Raw genomic sequence first — 20,611 nt, 5'->3', positions numbered from 1 at the left:
TTTACTAAAGCTCTGAGCCCTTCATAAACATGTATTTATTACATTGTTTAAATGACTATAAAAGCAATTGAATTTTATTTAGTTATCAAAGGCGGCCGCCCATCACACACTTCAGATTTATTTTGGTAAAATACTTTGAAAACTCAGTTACAGTACTTCTTGAATGTCTTTAGTTAACTCTTTTAGTCCCTTTTTTATGTGCTTTACAAAACTCACCTTACTTTTCATTTGTTGCTGTTTAATGAGACAATGTGAAGCTATATATTTAAAAAAAAAAAAAGTCTATCACCTAGTAGACATGTTCTCAAGCTGATTCTATATATTTTGTTGGAAACTGTACCACTAGTAACTTTTAGGGTGAGAGTTGGCTAGCTAGGTATGTAATGTTAGCTTGTAGTTCATTCTTTGCTGAGAACTTTACCTCTACTGACTTCTTAGGTGAGACTTAGCAAGCTACCTGTTGATAGCTGATTTGGAAGTAGCTCATATTTTGTTGGGAACTGTGCGACTCATAACTTCTTGTGTGAGAGTTAGGAAACTAGCTATGTAATATTAACCAACTTGCAAGTAATTAATATTTTGCGGGGAATTGGACCACTTAGCTTTTTGGGTGAGAGTTAGCAAGCTAGCTGCATAATATTAGCTAGTTTGCAAGCAGCTCTCACAAGTAATGGTAAAGAGTTCGCAGCAGAGGATGGAAGCAGCTTGAAGTCCCGCTTTCATACACATTTTACTTGCTAAAGTTTAACCACACTGCACTGATGTAGATGTTTATGTTTCAGACAGTTTATTACACCACACAAAATCTGTAAATGTGTGCAGTTTCTCACAGGAACATGTCATTTGGCTCTGAAATTGAAATTCGACAAACATGGTGGCTTGAATAAAATACTGATGACATAATCTGTCGTTAATACACAGACACTGATGGAATAAAGTCAGTCATGTCTCAGATGTGACACACAAACGCACAACGTCAGCATTTGAATGTAATAAATGACAAGTTTATTGTTGCACAAAATATACAAAAAGAACAAGCAAATGGAGAGCCCCTCCCCCTCCCCTCTGGTTCATTCGCCTTAATGAAGCTGAATTTCTGAAACCTATGACTACGGCAAGTCCGATGGTCCAAGCCAAACGCATGGTAATTCTGAGAGACAACACATACCCGAATTCAGCGTCACTGAACAATTAAAAATGAATAGAAACACCTTATTTACACACTCTTGTCAGAACTTTTACAACATGCCATCTATGTATGTATGTACTGGGCACACATCCCTGTATAGAAAATATATTATAAATTAAATCAGACTAAGGTCTATGGACATCCAAATTACAGCATTCCTTTATTATTTTTTGTTGTTGTTAAAAGTTTTATTTCCGATTGGCTGGCCCTCGGGCTTTTCGCACTAAAAGAAGGAACTCTGGTTGGGTGGATTAAGTGGGAATGTGGGCTGAGAGTCCAAGCGGAGCGTGTTAGACAGGAGAAGCCTCGCTTATTTACACCGGAAAGCTCACATCTCTCTTTTTAAAACGCCAGATCTCTGCCTGTCAGCTCTTCTTTTTTTTTTATTTTATTTTTTTAAAGATGATCAGCAACGCATCAGGACTACAAAACTCCTCCCCCGCAGCCAGCGTGGCGACGCAACAGGAGTGTAAACGACTCAGCTTTTTTTGGCACTAGGTGAAGAAGTGTGCTGTAGGTTCCCATGATTGGTGCGTAGGTTTGATCTGCTAACGGTTTGAGTTTTGTTTTTTTTTTCAGCAGAAAAAGCTGGATGTGATTCCATAATGAAGCATGTTTGTTTTGCTTTATTGTTTCTTTTGGTCTCTAAGAAGCTAGTGCTGTGATAGCTTTAGCAACATTAGCACCATGGAGAGAAGACAGCCTAACAAGGGTTTGGGTTTCTTTTTTTTTTTTGTGCTGGAACGTTACAAGGGTAGATGTCGTGCCAAAAGGAAAACTACAAATTGGATGGATGGATGAATGGGAAGTGATTCAGGGGGGTGAAAACAGAAAATGTAGGTCCTTTCATCCTGTAGCCCACAGCTGTACTGATGTGGTGGTGTGTGGGTGTGTGTGTGTTGGGGGGGGGCAGAAAGGGCAGAGAGGCAAGAAGCAAATCTCCGGAGTGGATCCATCACATTGCTTCGTTTCGCCTGAGTGTGGGGATCAGTGCAGCTGAGGGATAACCGAGGGGCCGAGCAACGGTTCCCGCGGCGACGAGGGGAGGCTTCCAGGAACCGGTAAGAAGATGGATGCTGTTTTCTCGAAAGGGGAGTGTGCAAAACTTGTCTGACTAACAGCAGGAACACGTAACTCTAGCTATTCTCACATTTCGGTTCTGACCTTTAAATTTTACCCCCCCAATAGAGCTTCTTCTGTTGTCCTGCTTAATAAATATCTATAATCTTCATTTCTGGTTTCTTCTTTTGTTCTCTTTTCTTACTTTACAAAATGAGAGACAGAATGATGGACGGCTGATAATATATATAATTAAATTCCTCTTTTTCTTCTTCTTCTTGTCTTCAGGTTGCTCCAGACCCAGAGATGCTTCTCTCCGTCCGTTGTAAACAAACAGCTTTTTCAGCCTCTGGCGACTGTTTCCCCCCATCCCTCCTCCGTCTTCAGGTGCGCTCCGACATTTCTCCCTCTCCTCTGGCGTTCCTTCATTGCAGCAGGGCTCTGATTTGTTTGGAGGTGCTGTCATCGTTTAGATGTCGTGTCGTGTACCTGAAGAAGAGAGAGAGGGAAACAGAAACAAGTCAGAGCACATTAACCAACGCGAGAACGTTAAATATGTAGGTATGCTAGATGTAGCCACAAGGGCTAATTAGCATCTGTAGTCCCCTGGCAGGATTACAGAAATAAATAAAAACAGTTGACACACACCGTCACACACAGAAATGACAAGAAATGGTTCATGATGGTACAAGTCAGCAATTATAAAAAGCAAGAAATACCAATAAAAAAAAACATTTAATTGAAATGGCAGCTCTGTTAGCATAACGTCACGCACAAAAAAATTAGAATATTAGAATGCAAATTTTACATTTTCCATAAGCGATAGTAATTAATGGTAGTCATTGTTAATAAGTGTAACTAAAACCTTTTCTTTACTGTTATAGTTTTGAGTTTTTTGTTAACACAACAAACCCGACTCCAGATGAAACAAACACTTTTATGTACGGTTGAGGATCTGTCATGCTGAGGGCTCATTTCTTTTACAAAGGCCCAGAGAAATCTGGTGGATGTCGTCATGAATATTTTTTAAATTTCTTTACATTTCATACAATGATAACGATAATTATTAATAATAATTGAAAACACCTCAAGATCAGTGGTTTCTGGGTCTCAGAAGGAAAAGAGTTCAAAACATGCGACTGGATCCAATCAGGAAATATTTTGGTGGGAAAATTAGATTATTTAGATTATTGTAGATCCAAAGGATTAAAACAATATTTTCCTTCGCTTGCCGTACTAAAAGGAATACGTACAATTTCCACATTTTTTTCCAATCAGTTGTTTCTACGTCTTTGATTTTTAGTGTATTCTCAAAAAAAAAAAAAAAAAAAAGACAATACGGGTCAGTTTTTTATTTTTATTTTTTGCTTTGAAAACGTTTAAATCTAACGAATGGTTGCAGCCAAAGTCTGCTTTGGTCTGACAGCCAGTGGATGATGGAGGTTTTATTTACCATAAAGCAGAAGTTAAGCAGTAAACGAGGTTAATGAGTCGTGGATCTTTGTGTTGTACCAGACGTTTTCTGTTTTCAGATTTTAATTACACTGATAGAAAGTGTGAAAAAACAAACAAACATATTTTTCAAATGAAACATAACATTTCTCTCATATTTTTTCCCTGTCTCACATTTTCCTACTGCAGTGAGACCTTAAGTGTGTCCATCCCAGCCTCTGTACTCACCGCAGTGCGTTCAGAAGCCCCTCCACGCTGTTGGACGGCTGCTCTTTCAGCACCTTGATGCAGCCCTTCATCTGCCAGCCAACAGAGACGACACAGCAGGTTAAAGGTCAACAACCTGGGCTCAACCTCGCCTCATGTCTACAATCTGTGGAAACCTGAGGACGACTGAACTGCCTTTTCTTTATGGGATTTGTTTTGTTGTTGCATTTCTGTGATTTTAATATTTTCTTATTTATTTCAAATTTTAGTCAGTTCATTTGGGTATTTCCAGTCATTTTTGCCTCCCTTTTCCAACGTTTCTCTCATATCTAGGGAGGCGTTCCCATAGCAACAAGTACCGTGGGCCGTCATGTGGAAGGCAGTTCTCTCATAAGATGGCAGACGGCGAGTTTTCCACTAGTTGGAGCAAATATTTCAATACTTTCCACTCTCCAAACACGTGTCAGTATGCTACCGACATGTTTTATCGATATGCTAGCAGAAATGTTTGCTTTTATTCACGATCCAGTCAGATTTGTAAAATGTCGATTTAGACCTTCTCTTTTAAGATGAAGGGTTAAATCCGACTCCGTAACATGATCAGTCACAATGCAAACACACTAAATCTTACTGAGTATTTTCAGTCTAATTTCTGGTGCAGACATCTTGAAATGAGAAAAAACAAACTTACAAGTACATTTTCAGCAAAGTGTAGGAGCTCGTAAATAAATCCTTAATACTGATGAAGAGCAGCTACTCCCATTGGCAGATTAGTTCACTCATAACATGAGAAAACTGTCTTGTTCTGAGTGAAATAATCTGCCAGTGGAACTGGTACTTTTCATGAGGAATTACTGACTTAGAACAAGCTCTTATATTTCACTGAAGTTAGGTTTGTCTTATTTCAGGTGTGCTAAGATATCTGTGTCGAACACCTTCACTTCTTCCACATGAAGGTGAAGAAGTGAAGGTGACAGGTGTGTTCCTTGATCCCAGTCTAACCCGTAATGCAACAAAATGCGCAACGTTTTCGCTAACACGGCTCTGCGTGCGCGTCCCTGGCCACCACTCACGTCGATTTTGGAGGTCTTGGCGAAGGCTCCCACAGGATGGACGTGGTCGTAGAGGATGATGACGCCCACCATCACCCTCATGCAGAACAGCATGGTGTCTGTGTTGGTGAACCGGCAGCGGTACTCCCTGCAACACACAGCGTCACAAAGAGGCTCAGCTTCTGCACTGCAAAAACGCAACATCTAGCAAGGGCTTGTCAGTCTAGTTTCTACCGAAATGACACAAAACTAGCTTACAGGTAACGTTTCAGCTTTTTTAAATTCCTTAATATTGATGAAAATGTGCTGGTTGCACTGGTTGATTGTTTGACTTGTAGTGACATTTTTCACGAGTGAAATAATGTGCCAGTTGAAATCGTTTTTTAATCGATAGTGAGGAATTATTGACTTAAAACAAGCTCCTACATTGTGTTGAAAAGCTACTTTAAGTCAGTTTTAAGTTAGTTTCGTCTTATTTATGGTGTGCTCAGATATTTGCACTAGAAACTGGACAAAAACACTTGGTGAGATTTTGTGTTTTTGCAGTGTGAAAGGAAATCCTGCATTCAGATTAAGGAGCAGAAAAGGACATGTTGTTGTTGTTTGTATGTTTTTTTGTTTTTTTCATTTAGGAAAATTAAAACATATCCGAAGGCGTGCATTTTCAAAAGTTAGAAATTTATTTTTGTTGTTGTTTTTTGGTGGAAATTTGTAAACACTTTAATGTTGTATAAAATATTTTATGTCCATAACAATTTTAAAGTAGAAATAATAATAATAAAAAAATCTGAATAAAAACATGACTTAACTTAGAAAAGTGTCGTAAAAATGTAACATTTTCTGTTAAGTCAACTTGATGAAATAATGTAAAAACTTAAGTAATTAAGTTGGGACAACTTTTTTTAAATAAAATTTTTAGTTTATTATTTTTGCTAAATTTAGTTAAGTCAACTTAAATGTAGTTAAGTTGACTTGACTTGACTTATTTATTTATTAATTTATTTATTTATGAGACCGCAAAAATTATGTCTTGAACTTCAAAGTTGATACAACTTAACAAAGAAACTAGTCTGAGTCGAGTTGAGTGAGCATTTTTTTTACAGTGTAGAATTAAAGTGACCAAAAGACAAATCCAGTTACATAAAGTTTCCCATCTAGAATCCGTGCGTATTAGAGTGAAACTATTGGATTAGCTTCTCATAGTTTGGACTGTCTATATTATTCACTTTGAAAGGCTGTTAATTAGAAATTAGATCTGTAGCATCAAGAAAATAAAAAAATCACTCACGGAGTCTCCAGCATGACACGACACACACACGCCATGGTGCTCAGGCAGTCTGTGGTGTCCTCTATCGGCAGGGTCTTGTTCTGCGCACAGACAACCAGAGAGTACTTTAACTTCAGGATCTTTAATGTGCAGAACAGAAAACAAACATCCAGAAACGGCTGTGACCACTAGGGGGAGACAGAGCGCACAGAAGAGTAAACTATGAAGTGGAAGCAACTTGGCAGAGATGTGGGTGAGCAGCCTGTCCTCTGCATTTTGTATGAGGCTCAGCAGCGTCTCCCATCAGGAAACTGACTCTGCAGCTTTTTAAAATCATGGATTATTAGTGTTATTTTATTTTTTTAAGGAAAAAGACAATCGGAGAGAAAACCTTTCCGTTACGAGAGGAGCGTAATACTTCAAAATACGCTCAAAAACGTTTGCCAGACTAGTAAATTAAACATTTATCAAGAACAATGTACAACAAACGTAAAAACAGAACCACACTGGGTTAAAAATAAGGTCACAATGAGACGGGATCTGTTTTTAACTTGCTGCTTTTATTAGGGACAACGTTCTTTAGCCTTAAATCGAGACTAAAAATAGTGTAGACGATTAAGGGTGTTTTGAACTGTAACAAATAGAATATTGATCAACATATTTTGATATATATTGATGATCTTGATGATGGCACTCGACAAAATGTAATATTTATTACTTATTTCTCAATTGTTTAATGTATTTTGTTCTTATGACTACTTGTGTTTTCATGATGTGAAGCACTTTGAACTGCTTTGTTGCTGAAATGTGCTAATAAACGTAACTGATCGACTGATTGATTATGTGATCAGGCTCTGAAAGTCCATAAAATCTGCTTGGTTTTCACAATACTTGCTCCATTTATCCAGTGGCGGCCCTCAGAGGTGGGCCAGGGGAGGCCGTGGCCCCCTCCTGAAACATGCTGAGAGTCTAATTAATGTCATAGAAAGACATAAAGAGTCATCTTCTTCAATGAAGATGTAAATGTGAAACCATAAAATAAATACAAAATAATAAAGAAATAATTTTCTTTCTTTTTTTGTTGTTTTTTGTTTTGTTTGCTGTGTCCCCCCAAACTTTTTACTGGTCACTACACTTTTTACTAAAAACAAAACAAAACCAAAAACATTGTTACTCATTTGACTTGTGTGCTTTTTGCTTTGTTTTTTTGTCACTTAAACTTTGACCTGCGATGGACCGTACCTCTGAAACGAACTTGGTGGTGGCGTTACTCAAGGTCTTCAGCATCGGTGTCGCCTCGGCGTAGAACAGAGACATCCGATTGGCCATCTCATTGTTCACCTCGTTCTCTGCGTCCAGCTGGAAGAGATGCAACAGTTTGGTGACGGGTTATGAATGTGATTCCGTTATTATTACTGAGTTCTCAGATTAATACTGACTTATCAATAAAGTAAACCCATTCTGCCTCGGTGGGCTTTGTCCTGATCTTACCTGCTGGTTGTTCAGCCTGTTCCTGCTTATAGTCCTCCTGTAGTAGCTGAAGTCGTTCTGAATGGCCGGGTTTGTCATCTGCACGACAGGAAATGGGACGGAATCGATTTCAAGATGTCACTAAACCAAAACACGGGTCAGACTTTTGCCGTAGGGCTCGTTCTAAAAGCGACTCTTTCCGACCTTTAGTTCGTCGAAGCTGAGTGTGAAATGAAGGATCTCTGCAAACTGTTTGGCCAGCGCCTGCTCTCGCTCCAGGTGCTGCATGGGGGCGTAGGGCGGGCTCGTCAGCGCCTCCAGCAGGCTGCGCAGGGCATTCTCTACAAAAGGAAAACACAGCTCAGAAACTCCAAACCAGATCTGTCAAACTCAGTATTGAAATTCTGTTAATTTCACTTTAAAACAAAGACATGAACAGTTTTATAAAGTGGGATGTTCACTGTATAACATAAGTCGATATCAGTATTGGATCGAAACTAGCATGATGGATTGATACTTTAGTTTAGATTAGTCTTTGCAGAAAAATCAGACCAACGTAGCGTTTTCCTTCTACTTCATTAGTTTGCGCTACAGAAAACACACAGTAAAAAAACGTCAAGGTTTGTGACAAAAAGCGATAAAAAGCTGACGCTGTGTGTTCCTGCTGTGCAGCTCGGCGTCCCTCTGCCTGTCGGGTCGGCGGCTGAATGAACGCCGTTTGGCTCACCGGTTCTCAGGTGTTGCTGCCGGTAGCAAATGCGACAGCAGAGACTGACCTCGGAGGCCGCCTGCTGTGGGGACGGATCAAAAGCGAAACCTCCTGCGGCCGCGTCTCTTCCGCCACATTATAAATGCATGACGGCCGTCTATAAATACAGCAGAGCAGTGTTTAATCTACAGGGCCGGGGCAGAAACCCACGAAGCACCTGCTCTCCGTCCTGCGTGAAGCTTCGCTTTGCTTTGCACAACGGAACCAAAAAGTGGAGGATGAAGAGAAAAAAGGCTCTCAGGATGCAGAAAGCGAGAGGCGGACCCTCCGGATGGTGAAGGATCCAGTCCGTTTCCCTCTCCGTCATGGCGGAGGTTGAGGTCTGATAACAGCCTCATCAATTATTAGCCAGGCCTTCGCTTTATGGTAAGCTGAGAACAGCGAGTCCCTGAAATGGAGGTATTATTGGAAGGCAGAGCAGAGGCGGCGGCTGAACTGTGCTTCACTCTCCCCGACTCTTTCAGCACCGGATGGCCGTGTAGAGCTGTTTCCCTAGCAACGGCTGCCTGGCGGCTTGGGCAGGATGCTGCGGAGATGCTGCCGAGGACGCTGCTACTGCAGCGCGTGTGTTTATAGGAGTACTGCTGGACTAAAAAATAAAATAAAATAAAATAAAATTTCACATGGCGGCTCTGAGATCTGACTGATTTGTCTTTTGGTGAAAGCTTGATTCTCTGTTTCCTGTGAGTTTTAGATGTTCCACTCCTTAAACAGACCTGACATAACAAACAAATGTAACATGGAGTATTATATATAGTAAAGAGGGGACTAAAACCAAAAGATACTGACCCCACCTCGGGATGTCAGGTTTACAAAGGTGTTGAAGCATCAGTCAGTTATGTTGTATGTTTGTACAAATGTGGTTCTTGCATATCATTTCTCCCATTTTGTCATTTTCCACTCCAACTTTGCACCCAAAACCGACCAATTTCACTGCAAAAACAAAATCTTGCCAAGTATTTTTGGTCTAGTTTCCAGTTCAAACACCTTAGTGCACAAAACTAACTTACAAATAACTTTTCAGAAAGACACAGGAGCCTGTTTTAAATAAATACTTCTTTATTAATGATGGAAATGTTCTGTTTATAAGTTTGTAACTGGAACTTTCTCATCAATTTTAATGAATTATTTACTTCCAACAAGCTCCTGTATCTCTCTGAAAAGCTACTTAAGAGTTAGTTTTGTCTTATTCCAAGTGCAGGAAGATTTTTACAGTAGAAAAAAACCCTTTGTAAGATTTTGTGTCTTTGCAGCATTCGCATTAATTTACTGTAAACCATGTGCAGGCTGAGGAAAGCTCACCCAGCTCCTCACTTTCAGCTCTCACATCTCTGAGGGTTGTTTTTATTTTCATTTGGATGTAAATCCCCATTTCCAGTCAGACCCAGACGTTGATTCGGACCATTTCTTTGTTTCCAGCCTCTTCTCGGTGGATTTACTGGTACATTTCGGGTCATTTAAATGTCAAAGGTTTCAGTTCTGCTTTTGCTTTGACTTTTTTTTCTTATTTACAGCTGGTTTCACATTTGTTCGCACACATACCATTAAAACTCAACTTGTGCAGCCTTTTTCTGATTGTGCTGAAATCCGGTAGATTCTGCTGCAGGTCCTATGATGACATTCTGTTTTTGGAGACTTCAATCAGTCTTCTCTCAGACTGCTCTTCTGGACGTGTTCTGCTTGTAGACTATTTTTCAAACATCAGAGTGGTTTATTTCCAATGATTTGGAGAGCTATTTGCCAGACTTATACCCTTCCACATTCTTCTTTCAGACGGCTTTTTCGATCTCCAGACGTTCGAGGTTTAAACTTTGCATGCAGCTGAAGCGAAACATCCTAACTTTGGTCTTTTTGAAGTTGGAGTAAACGTGTTCTGATTTATGCCTCAAACAGAAATTAACTTTTTATTGCAAAAAAGAACATTTCAAAAGTATTTCCTCCTGTTTACGTTTCTGTGCGATATGGTTTGCAATTGTTCTTAAACATCAATATGTCATCCTAGTATATTAGAAAAACACATGCTGGTGTAAAGTGTTCTAATTTTTGTAACATGAATGTAGATGTAAACTTTTGCAGGAGCTAAGAATAAAACTCAACTTTTGTTCCTGTAAAACTGCAGCACAGCCAGCTGCTGCAGCAAGATAGAAAAGCAGCAGATAGAAAAGTTGTGGTTTTCTTTATTATTAGTTTGCTAATTTATATTTGTAAGTAACATGTACTAATATTAATAAGTTATAAAAGCTCCCTCCTTGTATGTTTCATAAATCTCTACTTTTTGGTGTCCTGCGACCCTCTGAGATGATTTTTCTTTCTTTTTAAAGATAAACGTCTCACCCAGTCGGAGGGAGAACTCGTAGAACCTCTTCAGCTTGGCCACCAGGGGGCAGACAGCGTTCCAGGCCTTCTCCTGCAGAGCGAGGTCGCCCGGGTTCTGGATGGCCTGCAGGAAAGCAGCAGGAAAACAGAAGCTGCTTCAACTTCTTCATATCTGCACCTCTAAGCCGTATTTCACATGAAAGAAACATCTTTCTGTTCTGCCTGTAGTGCAATTAGCACAGCATCACATATTAAGATCTAACGGGATGCAAATGAAGCTTGCAATACCAGTGAGATCCAGCGGTACTGGGAGACTCCCAACGAATCCAGCTAAATAACTGTGTTAGCGGCACTAAACCAATCAAATTCCAGGGAAATCCTTGAGCTATTTTGGCTACAAGGTGATATGTAAATCCATTTCTCATAAGAAATGCACAATTATAGCCCTACTTCTAATCTAAAATTACATTTTGTTGGTATTATTCCAACTGTATTTGTATGTAGTAGCAGTCCTGCCGCTGCTGCGCTTCGCTGACTGAAGATGCAATGTGAAAATGTGACCAGGCCCGGCGAAACACGGGCTGATGGATTTTTGTGGTTAAATTCCTCCAAGGTCTCAGCGTCAGCAAAGAACAGAAATGATTCAGCGTTCGTAGCTGAAGTTAGAAGAAGAAAGTTATCAGCAGAAAATTTTTGATAGATGTTGATGTTCAGTTTCTACCAGAGGTAATCACACCCCATAAACCCTCTACATTTATTTTATGTTACAACAAAATTCAGTGTGTCTCATATATCAGGGTTATGCAACACAAAAGTAGAGAATAGTTGGGAAGCAGAAGGAAAATATTGCATTTATTTAAAAACATCTGCAGCCCACTTGTGTGGAGATATTTGGAGAACATCAGTGAACAACAAATAGCATCAAGAAGAGTGAGGAACACGACAGTTAAAGGATGTGAAGGTTAAAGCGTGTTGGGTTGTAAAAGATACTCAAAGTGGGAAAACGTGGGAAAAGGCATTCTGTCAGACGAAACCAAAGTTCATCTTTTTGGCCTTCATGGAGCATTTGTGGACCAAAAACAGAGAATAAACCTAAAACGTACCGACTGTGAAACATTTAGCCAGAGGTACAAAAGATCCAAGAATATCTGAGAACTACGGAGATAAACTGGGGCCAAAAATTTTAGTTTTGAAACAGAAAAATAAAATGAAACCAAAAGGAAATAATTGAAACTGAAAAAAGTAAAACTGTTAAAAAAAAAAAACTTCAATTTGAAAAGTTGTTTTGAACTTTTTTTCAGTTTCAGATCTTTTCTTTTCAGTTTTAAAACAGACAAAATATTGAGCAAACTCTACAGCAACAATTATAGCTTAAACCACAGATAACAGTTTAGTTATAAATGCAATGGAGAATCTGTGGCAAGACTTAAAAAAAGACGCCGTCCATCCAGTTTGCCTGAGATTTCCACAGTTTGCAAAGCAGAACGAACTGAGTGTGCAAAGCTGGTACAGAGAATCCCCAAATATTATTATTCGCAGCGATGAGTGATTTTACAAAGCAATATTGATTCACTTTCACAGTTTCCCTCAGAAAACTTGTTAAGCCTGGAGGTAGGGGGCGCTAGGACAGTCATCCAGCTGCCTGCTGTGTTTTTGAGTTAAAAAATGTTTAAAGTTGAACGAGAATTTTAAAATATCACTAAGTAATTATGTGAAGACATGATTGACAATACCTAAAGACCAACTATAAAGTCTGTGAAAAGGCAAACATGAAAAAGAAAACTAAAGTAAATAATCGCAGCCAGGTGGCCCGCCAGGCTTATGACACTCTATGGGAAACCCTGACTTTGCATAAAATCCCAACAGAACACTTCAAAGTTCAAAACCTTTTGTGTTCTTGATGTTTTTTAAACACCGTCACTCGGATATCTGTGTCTCTTATCTCCACATGTGACGCTCTGAGTCCAAAGCGTTGTGTTGTTTCTGTGCTGCGCCTCACCTCTCGTATCTCCTGCCCCGCGCCGTTGTAGGACTGCAGCTCGGCCAGGATCCCGTGAGCCTCCTCCAGCACGGCGCTGACTTGGTTCCACACGGCCGTCTCCGCCTCGGTGGGCTGGGCATCTGATCGGGAGCGGGGGGAAAGGTGATGTAAGGCGGAGAGGAGGGGTGAACGTATTCACAGAAAGAAGACCAAGAGCGAGAGAAGGGGGTTAAAAACAAGAGGAGAAAAGGAGGTTAATAAGGAAGAAAGAGCGAAAGTTATACTAGAAGGTCAAGAAAAAACCCCTGAGCTCTCTCTCTCTCTCTCTGTCTTTCTCTCTCTCTCTCTCTCTCTTTCTTTCTCTCTGTGGCTGCAGAACTTCATCAAATTGAGGTTTATATCTGGGCTGAGAGTTAAAGAGTCACTCACTGACTTCTTATGTGTCAAGAGGTCAGAGGTCAGTCTGGGATGCCCTCCGTCACACAGTCAGGTCTGACTACAGACTGCAGACCAAACGGAGTAAATCACACTGATTTATCTGAGGCTGGAATGAAAATATGTTTCTGCTGTCCATTCCTCTAATCCATGTAATATCTTATGCTTCTTCTTTACCACTTTATGCGACAATTTTGTGGACCAATGCAGATTTATTTTATTTTTTTGCCTTTAAGGTTAGTTGCCAAAGGAAGAAAATATCCAGACCTGCTCTGTTCTTGTTCGCTTCGGCACAGAGCCTCATCGTTGGCTTACATTTCCGATTTGTTTGGGGCTTTGAATGGTTCATTCGAACTTTTCTGTTTAAACAAACATCTTGGATGAATTTTATGAATAAGAATCAGAGTGCACAAGTTTAAATTCATCGTGAAATTTTTACAAGTTTGCCTCAAATAAAGACATACAATTCAATTTTGAAACGAATAGAAGCGCAGCTCCTGATACCGAGCGCATTAAAATGTGTTTTGGATTGAATGATAGCAGAGGTTGAGCCTAATCTTCTGCTTCATCTGCATTAATAATGTACGCCATGTGTCAAAATGTCTGTATCTGGAGACCAACCTACTAAAATAATAATAATAACAAAACATTCTCCAGAGATATGCTGGAAACCTATTGGTGGCTGTCGAAGCAAAAAGGATTTCTCTGCAACTTGTTGAAGGATATGCATCCAAGGATTAAATTTATTTCTCCTAATTGTTGCTTCATAATTATTTGAATTTGCTTGTGTGTGCTGAACATCTATGTCAAATCCTGTCCTTTCTCTGCTGTGTTTGTACGCTCTCTATGGAGCTAAAATTGTCTCATAATTCACAAATGCACAGACTAAGATTCTCTCCAGGTTCTCTGGCTTCCACCAAAAGTTTCAAAACATGAACTGCAATCAGGTCTGAGTGTGTCTGTGTGTATCGTTAATAAATAGGCAACCTGTTACTAACAGAGACTGAAAACAGCTGCATACATGCGAGTCGTGCGATCACACCCACCTATAAAAAAAAAAAAAAGGTTTCAAATGAATCATTGAAAGTCCAGAATCACTCTAACATTTATTTTAATGGTGAGTGGACGTAAAGTTCAGGACGTGCTCTGTTTGAGTCACGGTACCGTTTGGGTTTCTTGTCTGTCTCTGTGACTCAGGTGGAACGTGAGGGAGAGTTTCCCGGGCTGCAACGCCGCCGGTCCCTGCAGCCGCAGGCACAGCCGTCCTGCCGAGAGCCAGCAGTCATGGGAGATGTGCCATCCTCATGCACACACCGGCTGCCCTATTAAGCGCCGCAACCTTTGCTATTTTTATAACGCCTCATTACAGCCTCTTTTATTCTCTGGGTAAACAACATGCCGTCTTAACTAGGTGTTAATTAGGGAGCGATAACAAAACCAATCTCCAGACCTAAACTGGAGGAGCAGGAAGTCCTCTCGCAAGCATGTTTGTGAGCTTAGCTGAGATAAAACAGGAGGAAACAAGTAGCCTGAGTGAGCTCCCTACAGGTTTGCTCCTCTCTCTGCTCATCGATTTGTTGCACCATTTTATTCTTTCCATCAGATAATCACATTTAGGACGTTATCATCTGAACGGACCTGGCTGCTCGGTGTCATCTACCAGAAAGTTTTGTTCTCTTTCATCCAGTGTGATGGATCGGAATAATCCTGTTCCTGTCATGATTTTTTTTTTTATTATTATTATTTTATGGGGGCGGGGGGGAAATCCCCAATCTTGTAGTAGCTCAGAAACCTTAAAGGTTGCAGCAGTGGATCAATGGAGCTGATACTGGAAAATCCAGTCGTGATTTGTGATGATGTGCAGGAATCTGTTTTGGGGATGTAGGTAAGCCGTTGCCATGTGATTTGATGCTTTTGTTTTTTATGTTACCAAGAAACAGAACAGGCGTACCTGATAACAGAATTACTCCTGAAATTATTTCATTGTGCAAATTTTTCAGTGTAATTTTAAAATCACATGTAAACGCTAATCTCTCTACCCATTGGTTTGGCTTAAAAAAAAAAAAAAACAGTTTTCTGCATCGTTTGGTAAAAAAAAAAAAAAAAATTCTTAAATGTTCATTTTTAAGCATGATGTTGTCATGATTAAAATTTTAAAAAGCTGTCCACAAAACGTCGCTAGTAGCCATTCAAACACAGCCCTGTAGTTAAGTTTTCAGGCAAAGGTCGGCTCAAACCAGACTTGTGTGACAGAGGTGAGAGCATCCTCCGATTTGAGAGAGAGACAGAAACAGAAAGAGAGAGAGTGAGAGTGAGAGAGAGAGAGAGAGAGAGAGAGCTCACAGATGGCACAGAGGTGGATGAGGAGGGATTGTGGGGGGGTAAGGTCTTCTAAAGCTGCCATTCCCTACTCTGACTCATTCGTTTTTGCTTTTGAAGTCGAGTGAATCACATGCATAATGAAACGGGGGGGGGAGGGATTCAGCCTATTTGACAGTTTGACGTCTCACGCCAGCAGCAGTGAGCTCCCCCGACTCCCGCTCTAACCTACAGCTGGCGAGGGAGGAGAAGAAGGAGGAAGACAGCTGTTAAAGGGGGGAAGGTGGCAAAGAAAGGGCAGGATATGAACGGATACAGGGCAAACACAGCGTTGTGAGAAAGTATTTGCCTCCCCCCGACCCAACACTATGACGTACTTACAATGTTTCAGGTCAAGTAAATCTCAATATCAGACAAGTAAATAATGAAAAAAGCTAGCCAAACCAACCTGAACCCGTGTTAAAAACCTGTAAGTTGTTATGTGACCTTTGGTGGTAACAAGTGACAACAGGCATTGAGTCTTTTATGTCTCTTTGGAGGGATTTTGGCCAACACTTTCCAACATCTTGGTGATCCCCAAAATCCTTCAGAAAAATATTCTGTGGACTGATGAGACAAAAGCTGAACTTTAAAGCTAACAGCATTTCAGAGAACATCGTTCCGACAGTCAAACAAGGTCTGCGGCTGCTCTGCTGCTTCGGTTCCTGGAGGACCTGCTGTGATTGATTGAACCATAAATGCTGCTCTCTAGCAGAAAAAATCCCGAATCAGAAAGTCTTGACTTGAGTTTTTCAGCAGAGCAATGATCCAAAGCCTGCCAGCAAGTCTGCGTCTGAATGGTTTGGAAAAACAAGACACTAAGAAAAGGTTTTGGAGTGGCCTACTCAAAGAATGCCCATAAATCCCAGTAGGATGCTGAGCCATCTCCTTAACCATGCTGTCCATCTTCTTAAACCCTCCAATATGAATGAAATAAACATGAGACGGGTCTTTGAGTTTTGGGGGTTTTATTTTGGTGAACAGCAGAAACCATTTTGCCCAGTTTCTTCGTCTTTGTTCAGTTTGTTAACTCTTGTATTTTTCATCTTGAAGCAACAATGGGAGGCTGGCCAATCCTGAGAAGGTTCCTCACTGTTTCATTTCTTCTCTGGTTGTGGATAGTTGCTCTCATTGGGGTTTCCTGCACTCTTTATAAGTGGTTTAGTAACTGTTGGCAGACTGGAGCGTCTTAGCCAACTTCATGTTGTCAGACAGGTTCTGTTTCTTGCTTCTACAGACCTGGGTTTGACTAATGAAACAAAACCACCAAATGGTGGTAAATTACAGCTAGTTGATGACAAACACACTTTCACATGGGTCCAGGTTGGGTTGAATAGCTTTACCTCCATAATAAAATGAAATACCTCGTTTGAAAACTGCATTACCGAGCTTTTCATGATATTAAAACTAGATCTGAAACATTTAAATGTGACCAAATAAAATCAAAAACAGATACGATCTTTAAGGAGGAAAATACTTTTACCACCCTGTGCATCTACATCCTAACAGGCTCTTTGGTCCCGTCAAGTTTCTAGCAGGTAACATAAGTAACAACTAATAAAGAAGAAAATTGATATTTGATCAGAGAATGGAAATAACTTTGCAGTCCGTTTCATTTCAATCAACTCTAAGACGTCAAAGATCTTGTTAGGATGGATGATTTTTGCACTGCAGCCTCTAAAGTGGAGGAAGAAGGAGAACGAGTGATTGTATCCACAGCACTTTTCTCCACAGCCATTCTCTCTTTCTCAGCCTCTTCATCACACTCTGATACACCCGCATTAGTGGAAAGCAAACACGCAGGAAGACCCGACATCCAGCAGGAGATGAGGAGGATGAGGAGGATGAGGAGGATGTACTTGGATGACGACAGACTGTGTGTAACATCGTCATCGGCAAGCAACGAAAAACCCACACAGGACTGACATTTGCTGTTTATTTGTTCTCATCTTTCTGTCTGTGACGATCAAAGCGTATTGCTTCCCATCTTATAGCAGTCCCTTCTTTTGATGGATTCTCTCAAAAGAAGCCAAATGATTCAAAAATGCCAGTCCGTGAAAGGAAAAGATAAAGCGTGGAGGGAAACAGAACAGAGAGGGGGCAGAAAACCAGGAAGTAGAGATGGTACGATGTTAGCTGAGGCAGATGGAATGGTGTCGAAATAAAAGGGAAAGGCAACAAAGAGAAAGGGATAACTCAAAATAAGAAGCTGATGGTCTCACGTTCAAAGTCAAGGAAAACTATTGGCCCATGCTCAAGTTCGGCGCAAGCCAGCACTTTCAGGAGGTTTCCCATGAGCCCCCTGGAACAGAGAGAGGGGAGAAGTCTGTGGGTGATGAGGGGATGGCGGAGGGGTTGTGCGCACACAGGTGTATGGATATGTGTGTGTGTGAGCCGCATATGTGTGTGGCGTGCAGGAGGCGGTGTGGTGGAGGTGGGCGACCGGATGAGAGAGCGGTTTGTTGGAATGGCATGGTGGGAGTAAGGCCTGGGTGATGCATGGCAACACTGACAACAGAGCATCTTCAGTCCCGCTCTCATGTGTGCTCACCAACACGGCACAGAAACCTGCATGGAAGCAATAACTACATGGCTACATCCCTGGAATGCACTAGTTTGTGGTGACAAATACAGAAAAAAACTGAAGACATTAAACACATATCTAATCCTCCTAAATGTACAGCTTGTATACTTTTCTATGAAAGGCAAAGGCTGGTTTTAAGGTACATGTTGTCTTCAAAAGTCCAGTTTCCTGCTTCCCCACCTCTCACCTGAAACTGCGCAAGGTGTGTATGAAGGTAAAAGGAAGAAAATTACCTTTAACTTTATGAAACAAGTGAAGTTAATCATGTGTGTAGCTTCATCTATCCTCTACATGGCTATGCTAGCTAAAGTTGTTAGTTAGTATAGTTAGCTAGCATGGCCTAGTAGTTAGCTAGCAAGGCCTTGTCAAGCTCCTGACATTAGGCGCAACAAGCAAAACTACTGTAGGTGTTTAGCAAAATTTAATTGGTCATTATTTGCTTTTATTTTGTCTTTTTCACCACTTTGTACGTCTGTTTCAGGTGTAGCCCTAAACAGATGTAGCCTGTTAGCTCTCTGGTGAGCTAGCTAACTCACTACTTAAAAGGGTTAAATTCAGATTTTTTTCCTTTGAGCTTCAAAAATCTACACAATCTTTACACACTAAATATCCAAACAGACACAACTAACATACGGATGAGAGAGCGGCTGTGATTTCAAGTTCGGTCCAGAGGACGTGCTGGCAGCCTAGCAACAAGAGTTGGTAAGTTTTTAATACTTTTCACACATTTCTCTCAAAATGTGAATAAAACTGATTAGGGCAGAAACAATTAGTCGCACTAATCGTGATTACTGAAATAATCGACAACTAATTCAGTAACCAAATAATCGTGTGCGCTAAACTTAAGCAATGCGATTTTATTGTAATTTAAGCAATAAAGTTTTTATTTTCTTACCCAGAAAAGTAACTGCCTATTATTATTTGCCTATTTTATACATTTTGAATATTGTAAGTGTTTAAATGACTATATAAACAGTGTGCACATTTATTTTTGGATTACTTGACTAATTGTCAGAATAATTGATAGAATAAATGATTACTAAAATAATTGTTAGCTGCAGCCTGAAAAATTATACAAATAAAATGTAGCTTACTGGTCCTGGCTTTAGGGAACGCATGAGATTTCTCTGGGTTCTCCTACTGTCCCCACAACCCCAAAAAAGCCTTATGTGCATTTTAAGCAAAGGTGATTATAGTACTTTATTTTTGTGAATGCTGCATTACCATGAAATCAAGGTGTTTGTGTTTAGAGCATTATAACGTCAAGCCTTGTCTGCTGCAGGTGATTCTGTTCTGATTCCCAAAAATGCCGATGTCTAATAAATGGTATCTACACAATTGTCTGAGTGAGAGTGGGACTGAAGAGCATCTGATAATGAGAAACAACACCCTCAACAACACTCCATCACACCATCAACGATTCAGCAGCTCACACCCCAACATTTCCCTCCCCGCCCCACTTCGGTACCCGGCCACCGACCTCCCACGGCGCCACCTTCCGCTCCACACTCACAATCCAAGCACACAGACACGTGCACACACGCCCTGGCGCTCACTTACTTTCAAAGTCCAGGAAAAAATGCGGACAGTTCTCTAAATCCTTGCCAAGGACCTTAATGAGGTTCCCCATGGCCAGCGACCTGGACGGGAGGAAACAACAAAATGCATACAGGACCTGGCAGCGCGCAAGAAACACACCAACACACAGCAGAGACATGGAGGACACCTCAGGTTCATCTAACCCGTCCGCATTTCTGCCTCGCTCCTCGTCTTCTCCATCCTTCTGTTGAGGCAGCATCTCCAGAGAGGAAGCAGGCGCCCCAGTCATCAGTGACACTGATCACAGTTTATGTCCAATACGCTGTATCCACTTACAGCGTGGTCTAAATCCAGCGCCAAATCATTTAGCTCACTTACTGAGAGTCACTAGAGCTGGGCAGTGGTTTTAATCCATTTACATTACTATAGTAACCCAATAAGAACCCGCCGTATACAGACTGCTCCCATCTAATGGTTTTTATAGGCAGTGGTCTATAGATGCTTTGCAGAGATTTTTTTTTTCACCTTTGAACCAACATGGTGGATGCTAGAGCTAAAAAAAAACACAGGTAGAATGAGAAGTGCAGTGCTTTGCAAAAGTATCCATGTGCATTTTGCAACATTATGTTCATAAGGATGAATTTCATTGGGATTTCAAGAGTAGACAGACAAAATGTAGTCTTTAATTGTGAAGCAATAAGAAACTAAATGTGAATGTGATCATTCATTTTAAAGTTTTCCCAAAAATTCTGAATTATATTTAGACGTTCAGTATAACTTATTTTCCGGATACATAGTACAACTTTATAGCACAGTTAAGTAACTACATTACCTTCAGTTGTTTTGAAAATACTGTATATATCAAACATAACTTGAAATAAATTTGACTTTGCAATTTGATGCCTTGAAATTGGGCCTCTGTCTCTTTAAGAA

General features: G+C 40.5%; 1 protein-coding gene across 5 annotated transcripts in view; it reads right to left on the bottom strand.

The window, feature by feature from the left end:
* Positions 1-1,365: 1,365 nt before the first annotated feature.
* Positions 1,366-20,611, bottom strand: part of LOC103143294 (protein FAM49A-like) — a 36,992-nt gene continuing 17,746 nt past the window's right edge. For 2 of the 5 annotated variants that reach the window (XM_007559757.2, XM_007559758.2), the window contains 10 exons: positions 17,778-17,857; positions 12,781-12,902; positions 10,800-10,905; positions 7,901-8,037; positions 7,718-7,795; positions 7,469-7,585; positions 6,248-6,327; positions 4,981-5,107; positions 3,929-3,999; positions 1,366-2,737 (listed from right to left, as the gene is read on the bottom strand). In XM_007559757.2, the coding sequence (XP_007559819.1) occupies positions 2,674-2,737; positions 3,929-3,999; positions 4,981-5,107; positions 6,248-6,327; positions 7,469-7,585; positions 7,718-7,795; positions 7,901-8,037; positions 10,800-10,905; positions 12,781-12,902; positions 17,778-17,850 (975 nt within the window). In that variant the 5' untranslated portion in view covers positions 17,851-17,857 and the 3' untranslated portion in view covers positions 1,366-2,673. Of the gene's footprint in view, positions 2,738-3,928; positions 4,000-4,980; positions 5,108-6,247; positions 6,328-7,468; positions 7,586-7,717; positions 7,796-7,900; positions 8,038-10,799; positions 10,906-12,780; positions 12,903-17,777; positions 17,858-19,699; positions 19,783-20,611 lie in introns of those variants that run through there. The other 3 variants (XM_007559759.2, XM_007559760.2, XM_016675166.1) reach the window with 2 other exon arrangements.

Source organism: Poecilia formosa, unplaced genomic scaffold (assembly GCF_000485575.1).
Source record: "Poecilia formosa unplaced genomic scaffold, Poecilia_formosa-5.1.2 Scaffold107, whole genome shotgun sequence".
NCBI classification, from domain to species: Eukaryota; Metazoa; Chordata; class Actinopteri; order Cyprinodontiformes; family Poeciliidae; genus Poecilia; species Poecilia formosa.
This window is presented reverse-complemented; position numbering and strand designations above follow the sequence as displayed.